The sequence below is a fragment of the Hevea brasiliensis genome, chromosome 8, assembly GCF_030052815.1.
Source record: "Hevea brasiliensis isolate MT/VB/25A 57/8 chromosome 8, ASM3005281v1, whole genome shotgun sequence".
Taxonomy (NCBI): Eukaryota; Viridiplantae; Streptophyta; class Magnoliopsida; order Malpighiales; family Euphorbiaceae; genus Hevea; species Hevea brasiliensis.
This window is the reverse complement of record NC_079500.1, coordinates 95,472,054-95,484,287: the sequence shown is the minus strand read 5'-3', so window position 1 is coordinate 95,484,287 and position 12,234 is coordinate 95,472,054. Positions and strand designations below refer to the sequence as shown.

The window sequence follows — 12,234 nt, the reverse complement described above, 5'->3', positions numbered from 1 at the left end:
GGTCTACTGCTTCAACACAACATCGAGCTACACCTCCACCTCCACCGCCACCGCCTATTACCCCATCTTCTGAGCCTGCAATTGGATCAACCTCTGGTCATGAAGGTCATTCAGTTGGGGCAGCACCAATATCATCAATGGATGGCCTATCACTCACTACATTTGGAAGAAAGAAACGAATAAAGCTCATTAATGGAACATAAGTATTACAAATTAATTAACTTTATCTATGATTTGGTATTACATATCATTGGCAATTGAAGTACATGTTTCTACATTTACATAAAATCAATATATTTGCTGTCTTTCTTTTGTACAGGTTACATCCATCTGAGGAATGTGCTAAGAAGATGAAGAATATCTTCAAGGAGAGGATGGACCCAGAGGGGCACTGTTGGAAAACTATCACGCCTGAAGCAAAAGAGTTTTACTGGGATGAATTTCAGGTAATAAAATAAATATTTAAATATAATTATCTATCAGATAACTAATTTGCACAGTTCATGAAACCTCAAAAAAGAATGTTACAAACAAATATCATTTAAGTGATGAGAATTTGTGAATTAATGTAAAAGAACACAATTGAAGTATATTAATGCTTAAATGTTCTATGAACAGCTTGTGTGTTGAGGATTTTGAAAATATATATTGTTGTGAGTTGTTGTAGTTGGGGTGGATGTTATTTGTTGTTGAGAATATATGAAGTGTTTTTAACAGGTGCAATTAATACCTAATAACTAGGCTGGATTGTCCAAAATTAAGGGGAAATGCTGTCAATTTTTTTCTAAAATATTATCATACTAATACAACTGTCTTAATTTTTATTTGTTTTATAACAGAAATACTTTGATTGGCAAGAGGTGACTCCACTGGTAAAGGAAGCTTGGAGGCGTAAATCGCAGAGCGCTACAAGGCGCTAATGTGCAATGTCAGGAAAGGAAAATCCAAGGTCATCGTGCCTAATAGTACAATGCAAAAATGGAAGGAGGCATGGAGTAGCCCAGAGTTTAAAGCCAAGAGCCATCAGTTCACTGCTAACCGCTGTAGTGAGATAGGGGGAGTTGGGGCAGGCATCTCTAGACACACAGGGGGTTCAGTTTCACATGCTACTCACGCAGATAGAATGGTAATGATTTCATATTTACTGGTTTTGTTATTGTCTGTCTACATATTAGTAGCAAATAATCGAACATTATTATAAACATCACTAAAATCATTATATCTTTTCAGGAAGCCAAGCTTGGCCGAAGACCTTTTCCTTATGAACTTTTCCATAAGACCCACACTAGGAAAGGCACCTCCGATATGGTTGATTCACGAGCGCAATCAATTAAGGTAAGTGAACAAGTATTTTATGTCTTTCAATTATACGAAAAAAATGAATAAGTGAGTTTGTTTATTCAATTGCCAAGAAAAATAAATTTAAAATATGTGTATTAACTTATGCAGGATGCATTTTTGGCGCTTAAGGAGCAGTCGTCTCAACCACAAGAGGGGTGCAGTGACCCTCCTATTGTAGATGAGGTCGCACTATATTATCAAGTTGTGGGGGGGGAGAAGAAGAACAGGGTTTATGGCATTGGATCTCAAGCATCAATTTTTTACCCTAGCTCATCACATGGATCATCTTCTACTGCATCCTATTGCGCTCAGTCGGAGGCAATGGAGGAAGAGATTCAACAATTGCATCGCATGGTAACGCTCAAGGATAGTTTGGTTGCAATGGAGGAGAGAGACCGACAACGCGAGTTGATGCTAGAGGAGAGATATAGACAACGTGAGCGGACCTTTGGAGGAGCGCATGCAACAAATGATGCAAAACATGATGGCACAAATGATGCGAGTAGCGATTCTGCCCAAACTCCAGATGCGACTCATCAGGATGATGGTAGAGAGGCTGATAGTGGTGATGAGTGATGATCTTGTTAATGACAAGTAGCTTGTTTTTTTTGTTATTATGATATTTTATTTTTCCATACAGTACATTATTGTCATAACCCTTCACTGTCATATTTATATATAATATTGACTGATATTTGATATTTGACAGCCTGATATTGTAAATATTCTGATATTGAGCATTTAAAATTAATATTATATTATATGCTTCAATACAGGAAATAATATATTTAAAAAAAAATAAAAATTTTCTACTAGTAATTTGAAACGGATTGGAAACGAATTTTTCCATTTCTAATCCAATAGCATAAGGATCGGTTTTAGAATTTAGAAACCGATTTGAAACGGAATTTCTGTTTCGAAAAAATTGAAACCAAAATATCCGTTTTTAAATTGAAATGGATTTTGAAACCGAATATATGTGATTTCTAATTTTGAAACGGAATAGTGGTTTGAAAACAGCTTCAGAATTTGAAACGGACGCCACTTTCCGTTTCAAATTTATTTAGAAACTTGCGGATTTAAAACTGAATATTTCGGTTTTAAATCGGTTTCTAAATGTATTTAGAAACCGATTTTCACTGATTTGAAACCGAATATTCAGTTTCAAATCTCCTTTTTTCTTATAGTGTATGAAGGGCTGGATGCGAAATGAGACCATTTTAATTGTGAAAAACGACAATGAAGTCGTCACTATGGGCTGGACTGTCTGTCTAAACTAGTCCCTATTTTTGGGCCATAACTTAGGCTGTAGACCTCGAATTTGGGCGAATGAGTACCCGTTGAAAAGCTAAGAAATATAGCTACAACTTTCCTGAAGAGGGCAGAGACAGATTCAGAAAGGAAGTCAAGGAAAATTGGCCTTGATTTCAGAGACGTGAATGCAAGCTGAAAATCTGTCTTTTAAATTTCAAAACTTTTTCTAATTTGGTTCCTATCTTTGGGATTAGGTTTTTTATTATAAATATGTCTTTGGGTAGTAGCTAAAACACATCCAATTCAGACCTTCGTTCTCCATAGAAGACCTTCGTTCTCTATTCTCTTTTTAGATTTCTTCTTTATTTTTCTTTATTTTTCTGTAAGCCATGAACATGAGTGGCTAATTTCTTAATTCACTTCAAGGGATTCAAGTTCTTTCGCATGATTTGTGAGATTAGGTTCTTAATTTAATTTAAGTCTTTTTGAATATCTATTATTTTCTGATTTAATTGTTTTTGATTTGTTGAATGATTTGCTAAAAATGCCTATTAGTTAATTGTTTGATTTGATCAATTGCTAATTCATCTTCATAATCCACAATTGTTGTGTAAGATTGAACATGAATAGCAATTAGGTTTTATTAATTATGATCCAAATTTTCGATAATAACCTAAGGAAACAATAGGGTGGATTAAATGATTTATGTTTCATAAATTATTGTTCAGCTTAACTACTTCCTTTTCTTAAAGCAGTTATTAATTTGATGTGGATTGCTTAATACCAATTCAGTTAATAATTAGAGTCAACAAGAGTGCTGGGCTCGAATTGATGAGTATAGGGAAGTTAGGGATTTTACCTCACTGTTTGGTAAATCCACGTTAAGTATTTAATAAGATATAATTGTATTTCTTTTGTCTATGATCGAATCAATGCATTGGAATGAGAATTACCTTGGACTGAAGTTTGTTTAATTTGAAAATTTCTTATTTAATTTTATATCTTAATTTTTTATTTTTTATTTTTTATTTGGATTGCGAATTACCCCCCAACCTTTGTTTCTTTTTCGATAACACAAGTGCACGAAATTTAATAATTCAGTCTCTAAGGTTCGACCTGGACTTACTACTTATTGCAGAAAATATTTCACAACTAGTAATTTCAGTTAATTAAAATTCTGGTGGATTCGACAATTATCACAATATCCTTATATTATGGACGTTCTAGATAATAATTATTGTTGAAAAGATATATAACCATGCATAAACATGTTAATATAAGTAAATCAAATAAGGCTTCCTTGTATTTGGTCTCTACCAGAGATGGTCCAAGTCCTCGGTTTGGCAATTTGATTTCTCAATGCCGAAGGCTTCTATGTCGTTCTTGGGATATCACTCTAATGCATCGTGAGGCTAATCAGATAGCTAACTTGGCTATTTAGTCTAAGCTGGGTATTCGCATTAATTCTTCATGATCCTCCTCCTGTAACCTTGCCTTTGCTGGCTTCAGGAATGCCGGGATCTCGCTTAGGCCAGTGTCTCCACCTTTATATATATATATATATATAAATTAATAATTGAAAAAAAATCTAAACAAACTCTTACATTTTCAATAGAGGATTAAATAAGTCTTAAATTAAATTTTAGGCTAAATAAATTCATATACTTTTTAATAAAGCCGAATAAGTATATACCTAATAAAATATTATTTTCAATAATAAAATATTTTTTTTTCTAATTTTAAATATTAAAATTATTTATTAGTTTCAATTAAAATAAATTTAAAAAAAATAAATTGAAAAATATAGTGAACAAAAATTATATAATATTAAAATTATTATTTTAAATATTTTATTATTTAAAAAATAGAAAAAATAATATTTTATTAGTAAAAAGAATATTTTATTAAGTGTTAACTTATTTGATCCTAATTAAAAAGTATAGAAATTTTTTAATCCAAAACTTTATTTTAACTTATTTAACCTTGATTGAATCCCTTTTCCATTAATAATTACGCGCAATAAGGAAATTAACCGTACCTAGCTTAGTAAAGGCACTCCACATCTCCATATTTTTTTGAGCAAAGAAAATATAGACTAATAAATGTAAGAGAAAGAGATCATTGGAGGGATGCTCCATACTAAGCCCATGCCAGCAGCTATTATCTTGAATTTTTTGGTGAAAATCTAAATAAAAATAAATTATATTCATCAATAAGATTTTAAAAAAAAAACATACATTTTATCCATATAACAACTAACAAATGAACAAAGAAAAACCTACTTAATATTTAGTTACTCACGAATTTAAGACATAAATTTATATTTTATTTATTTAACACCTAAGTCCCATCATATATAATTATGAGTCTTGCATTTGTAACAGACTTAGACAATAATTTACTTTGTCAAGGCTTTCATGGCTACCGTAGAGATTTCTTAATTAAGCTGCCTGGCTTGGCTAAGGCTATGACTAGGCTCTTCCTCAAGCTAATTAAGGCTAATGGAAATCAACACTGTCTCTAGCTTTGAATTAATCCCAAATTAGCAATGTTTGGCAGTTCTTTTAAGAAAAAGGGTACATATTTGAATGCATATTTGAACGTATAAATATCTTGATTTATTGTGTGTGTGTGTGTGTATATATATACACACTACCTTCATGCAACTATTGTCTAAGAAGGCAAACTTGATTCCACTGTCCAGGGTAGAAAATTATTGCAAAGGATGTAGAAGCAAAAAGACCCGAGTGACTAGAGCACTGAAACAACCAAGAAGACGGAAAGAAGTCAAAGCCAAGAGAAATTATATAATAGCCCAAGACAAATTTTCCAAACTACCCACTTATAGTTCCTATGCCCTGAACAAGTTCACTAGGACGCGTAAGTATCATCCTCAATTCTCCATGGTTCCCAGAAAGACTCTTGTAAGAACGTTCTTAGCCTGCAAGATTCCTTGAGTAGCTCCCAAGCCTAGCCAAATAAGAAATCACACATATCAGCCACCCGGCTAGCTTAAGCTAATTGTATTGGATATATATACAAAAAATGAGGATCAATGTGGGATAATTAGCTTACCTCATCCATGCCTAATACTACCATCCTTTCTTCAAGTACACTTAAATCCTGGATCTCGATCTTGTTTGGTAGAGTGATGCTCGATATGGAAGACATAGGGCTCGCCTCCAAAATGTCCATTACCATGTAAGTGACCACACCCTTCACAAAACCCGTCTCCTTAGGAGGCACGTAATTCCTTCCACCTATACTACGACTGCAACTAGTACAATACGTATTGGGTTCCTTGGCCGTATTTTGTAAACAATTTTGACATCTGTATTGTTTCAAAGGTAGATCATTGCTGGGCAATAAGATAGGGACTTCAATGGTGTAGGTGGAACCTGTTGGCTTCAAAATGGATTCTTTAATTTGGCTTGTGATCATGTATGATACACCGAGTCTGTTAATGCTCTCATATAGGTTCCCTAGGCGTCCTACCATGTAGTCCTCTGTTAAGAGCCTAATACAGTCCCTAAAGGGAGAGTAAGAATGTATAGAAGGAAATACAGAAAATCTTTTCCTGCTTCTGCAAAAAGAACCTTGTTGCCCTTTTTGTCTATAAGAAACTTCAACCTAGCCTTGGATAGTGCCACAGAGGGATAAGAGGGTAACTAGAATTTGCTTTATGGTTAAGTCTTGATGTTTCTTAAGAGGCATATATATTTATAATGGAAATGAGCAATTGGGAAGTAACTAGGTAGCGCCAGCGGGGCTCCTCTGCATGGGAAAGACGGAAGACAAGTTTGAAGTCAATAATTGCCGTGTAGTATGCCAACTTTCTGGCTGCTTAAGATTTTTTTTTAAGTGGTTTTCTGGCTGGTTAGGTTATTATCTCGTAAATGATAAAGAAATTCTAAATTAGCTAGAGGATCAATTTTATTTTATTTTATTTTATATTTTTATATAATTTAATTTTTATTGAAATTCAAATTTGAGATCTCACGGTACTAGAGACAATAATACAATTGAGATGAGCAGAGTTTTAATTTAAAATTTAAATTTTATTTTTTCAATTTTAAATAATTAAAATTTTGATTTATTGGATTTGATTTAAAAATATAAAAAAAAAACAAATCCAATGTAAATAAATTTTAGCCATCCAATAAAAATAAAAATTTTGTTGTCCAATTAAAATGATCTTAGCAGTTAAAAATCTTAGTATTCATTCATTTATAAAACTATTTGTATTATTACTGGTCGTCACTTAATTTTGAAATTTATTACACTTTCGTTCCTATTTTCACTTTATTATTATAAAATCTCTCAATTTAAAAAAATTACATAAAAGTCTCTCGTACCAAAATCCCAATATATTTCCAATTAATTTAATACGTAACAATATCACACTGTAAAATAAAAAAAAATTAAATAAATTGCCACATATGAGGTATATTTAATACAACAAATAGTTCAAAAAAAAAAATCCGGCTTTAAATAAAACCCATATAGCATACCCCATATTTCTTGCACACAAAAAAAGTCTTCATGGATTTCCTCTTCTTCAAGATGTCTGTAGATCAGCTTTGAGGTTGAAACTGCACCTTGGGCAAAAAATTGCTCCTTTGTATTGCAACATTGTCGACTGAGCTTCGACAGAGAGTAGAATAGAAGAAAAGAGAGACTCCTTTAGAACCAATAAGTATTTAACAAATAAGAAATAAATGGGGAATTTTAGAGAGATGGAGAGAATGTGAGGAGGGAGAGAGTGATTCGATCGAGAGAGAGCATGAAAGGAGAGAGCGATTGAGGAGAGAGGATAATATAAATTTCATTTTATTTCTTTTTAATTTATAACGTAATACTTTCACATATCAGATTGATGAAAAATATATTAAAATTCTGAGCATAAAATTATATATCGTTTTTAAAGTAATAGGATTTTATAATAACAAAGTAAAGATGAGAAATGAAAGTAACAAATTTTAAAATTGAGAGCTAATTGCTAAAAATTAGCCTCAACTTTTATCATACGCATATGTTATGACTTTCGACCATTGACAATCATCACATCCCATAACCTCCTCCAACCTCCAAGTGTTGTAGTGTAGCAAGACACCCAGACGATACTCAGCATTGCGGCATCTCAGATGTTGACCAACACAGTCTCTCTCATTTTGCTCAAACACCAAGACAAAGAACCTTAGGCCAGCATTTCAACATCTCCAATGACCAATATCACAGCATGGTCTCTCCCTCACCTTTTGTTCATCAACACAATCTCCATATTTCACCCCACATACATAGAAATGTTTTGATTCTTTTTGTTTTTCTTCCCCTTTTTTTTTTCCTATCGTGCTCAAGTTGTATTACATTGGGTTGTTATTCTCCAGTTAAATGCATATCAATCAACTGTAAACAAATATTATATACCCTCTCACTCATAAAAATGTAAGCCCTTCATGAATTAACAACACTAGACCTATATAAATACTAGTCAAGGTGCATGTATAATCTCCTAAATGCATTTATTTCTATTCATCAAGGGAAATTCATTGTAAACCCAAAATACAAATATGTAAAACTTATGTATTTAATAGATAGATCATACCATATAGAATCCTCAAAGATAGAAATACATCCACATACAGCAGAATTGATAAAACATAATCAGCTCCAAAAGTGCAACCAAATAAGAGAAATTCCCTTATCATCATCAGCAAATTGGTGGTCCTTGCAAAACTTATCATCTCCATATATAAGGCATAAAATATAAAATATTTGATTCTCGACTTTCATATTACATTGAAGTTGATTTAACAGACCTAATTGCATTAGAAACCATAGCAAACTGCAATGATTTTAGATTGATTTAGCATGGTTTCTTCCATCGGCAGAATGACCACATAAAACCCTACAAATGGATAAACTAATTGCAGAACTCATTAGCATTCAGTTTGAACAAAGTTTCATGCTTGAGACAACTAAAAGATAAACAATGAAAGCCATGGTAGATCATTACTTGGTCAATCCCAAACTCGACCACCTTTTCCTCAAGTAACTTATTTAATAGAGCAATACCAGATGTCATTGATATTATTGACACGATAAATCATATGTCACCATATATATGTAACCAAGCCCTTACATAACCTCCCTGGCTAGCCGGTGAATGCATTCATTATAAGAAATTATCTAAAATTAAAAAGCTTTGGAATCAAATTAAACAACTTTAGCCGGTGATATGTATAAGAGAAGTAAAGGCTGTGAGGCTAAATAATTTAAAACTTTTAATAATTATCATTAACCAAAGATGATATATAATTAATTGCTACAGTTATTAGGATTCTTAACAGTTGCATGCGGAAAATGTTCGTTTAATAAATCAAAAAAATATAAAACAGGACATATGGGCATTTTCCTCTGTATATTGACTTATATTTCTTATAATGGATGCATTTTCCCCGTCAATCTCATTATAGCATATTAAAATTATGATTACGGGTGGCATAAATGAGCAAAACCAGGATTAAGGAAGGCATATATATATAAAGGATCATGATTGAGGGCTCAAGTGGATCCACAATTAATGTGGATCAAAGGGTTTTTAGCAACATAAAATGTCTTGTTTACTCTTTATATTTTTTAAGGTAAAATTTTCCTTCATCATTTACTCTTTACTCTTTCCTCTTTCAATACTTTCTCTCCAATTACATCCTCTTTTTTAGTAAATAATAATAAATTATACTTTCATTTTCAAAAAAAAAATAAATTTCTTCTCTACACTTATTTTCTCTACACACATTAAAGAAAATATGTATAATTATTTGAATTTTAATAACATATACTTAATATTTAAATTTTAATTTTGGAAATTTATTTTAATTTTACTTTATTAAAACTTTAAAGAGTACAATCCATATGTACTTTTTTCCTTTAGTCAATATTTATGATGAAACAATTTTCTCTTAGCCAATATTTATCGTTTAGAGGCTTTTTTATTTTTTTTCCTCAACTCTGCACTAATTGAGAAAAATCATGTATTCAACATGCCAAATTTTTTGCCCTTTAATCTGGCTAGTTTAGTTAAAAAACAAATTATTGTCAGTTAATGTTAGGATTAATTTTAATTAAATCAAATTATTCATCTCACTTTTAATTTTAATTTTTGACTTTAATTATATTTAATTATTTGATTTTTAAACAAAAATGATTTTAATTTAAATTAAATTAATTAATTATTATTCAATTTAAAATTAATTTAAATTTGATCTATGATACGAAATTGAATTAGACAGTGATAAATAAATTAATATGCTTGTTTGGTTTGAGTAAATAAGATGAATCTATGTGAATTTAATTCAATTTATGTTTTAATCAATCAAATAAATTGAGCATGTGGCATGTCACATTGATTGTATCAATTGCAAATATTATAATTTAATTGATTCAATTTAATATATATTTGAGTCAGCTGAATCAATTTGAGTATTTGACATGTCATATTTGATTATATAGTTTAGTCAATTAAGCTTTTAATTGAGTCAATTGAATCAATTGATTATGTACAAGGTCACATTAATCATATTTATTTAAGTCAATTGTGAAATTATAATTCAGTTGATTCAATTGAATGTATATATTAGAGTCAACTGAATTAATTTGAGTATATTGCGCGTCACATTAATCATATATTTTATTCAATTGAGTCTTTAATTGAGTTAATTAAATCAAATTAATTATGTGTAACATCACACTAATTATATACATTTGAACAGTTGCAAAAATTATAATTTAATTGGATACATATTTGAGTTAATTGAATCAATTTGAGTATGTGACATGTCACGTTGATCATATATATTTGAGCCAATTACGAAAATTACTATTTAACTGATTCAATTGAATATATATTTAAATCAATTGAATCAATTTGAGTATGTAACATGTCACTTTAATCATTTATTTTGGTCAATTGAGCTTTTAATTTAGTTATTTGAATTAATTGATTATGTGTAATATCACATTAATCATATATATTTGAGTTAATTATAACAATTATCATTTAATTGATTCAATTGAATATATATTTAAATCAATTGAATCATTTTGAGTATATGACATATCACATTTATCATATACTTTAGTCAATTGAACATTTAATTGAGTAAATTGAATCAACTAATTACGTATAATATCACATTAATCATATATATTTTAAGTTAATTATGACAATTATCATTTAAATGATTCAATGAAATATATATTTTAGTTAATTGAATCAATTGAGTATGCGACATATCATATTGATCATATATTTTAGTTAGTTGAATTCATTGAGTAAGTGACATGTTACATTGATCATATATTTTTGTTAATTGAGCCATTAATTTTAAATTAATTGATTATATAACATGTTTCATTATGTCAATTGACCATATATATTTTGAGTCAATTGAATCAACTGATCACATTATTTTAAATCAATTGCGACTATTATTATTAGCTCTTAATTGAGTAAATTGAATCAATGGATTATGCAACATATCACATTATGTTAATTGACTATATATATTTTGAGTCAATTGAATCAACTGACCATATATATTTTGAGTCAACTGTAACGATTATTATTTAAATGATTCAATTGAATATATATTTTAGTTAATTGAATCAATTGAGCATGCGGCATGTCACATTATGTCACATTATTCATATTTATTTGGATCAACTATAACAATTATCATTTAAATGATTCAATTGAATATATTTCAATTAACTAAATCAATTAAATATGTGACATGTCAAATTGATCATATATTTTTGTGAATTAATCCTTTAATTAATTCAATTGAGTAAAAATATATAATTTATTTGCATGAAATATTTTTTTTAATTAAGTCAATTGAATTCATTTAAAATTATAATATTAATTAATTATTTATTATTATATATACATTAATCGAATCAATTTAATCGATTTATATTGTTAATTTAATCGAGTTAATTTGATCAATTTAAATTTAGATTGATCGTTTGTTTAATTATAATAAAGTAATATATATTGTACTTTTTTAGTATTAATTTACACATAAAAATAAAAATAAATAAACAAATAAAAATATATTATTTATTTTTATTTTTATTTTTAAGTTTTTTTTAATTTACATAAATAACTTTTTTTTTCAAAATGTGTAAACTTAGTTAAAAAAAAAAAAGAAAATCATTGATTAAAGAAAAGAGGAGAGAAAGTAAATGAAACTTAGTAATTTATATTGAAATTTGTAGTAATAATAAATATAATAGATACAATTTAAAATTTAAATTTCAAATCTCTACATTCCCCTATAAAAATAATCTAAAGATTACTTTAGTAAAATTATTTAATTTTTATACGTAAAATAATTTTATTATCCCTATAATTTTATATTTAATGTGAATTCCCGAGCTTTTTTCATGTATAAATAATCCAGAAAATAAGGCAAACTTGATTCCATAATTTCCATTGTCTGTAGCAGAAAACTATTACACAGACTGCAGAAGTACAAATTAAAGACCTAGGAGACGAGCACTGACACAACCAAAAAGATGAAAAGAAATCAAACCCATGCTTCAACTCTGACAAATTTTCCCAAATACCCACTT

At 29.5% G+C, this 12,234-nt stretch overlaps 1 protein-coding gene across 1 annotated transcript; it reads left to right on the top strand.

The window, feature by feature from the left end:
- Positions 1-919: 919 nt before the first annotated feature.
- On the top strand, positions 920-1,917 carry LOC131182166 (uncharacterized). Its single transcript, XM_058150831.1, has 3 exons — positions 920-1,126; positions 1,231-1,335; positions 1,450-1,917. Exons 1-3 carry the CDS (start codon positions 920-922, stop codon positions 1,915-1,917), a joined length of 780 nt encoding a protein of 259 aa, XP_058006814.1.
- The last annotated feature ends 10,317 nt before the right edge of the window (positions 1,918-12,234 follow it).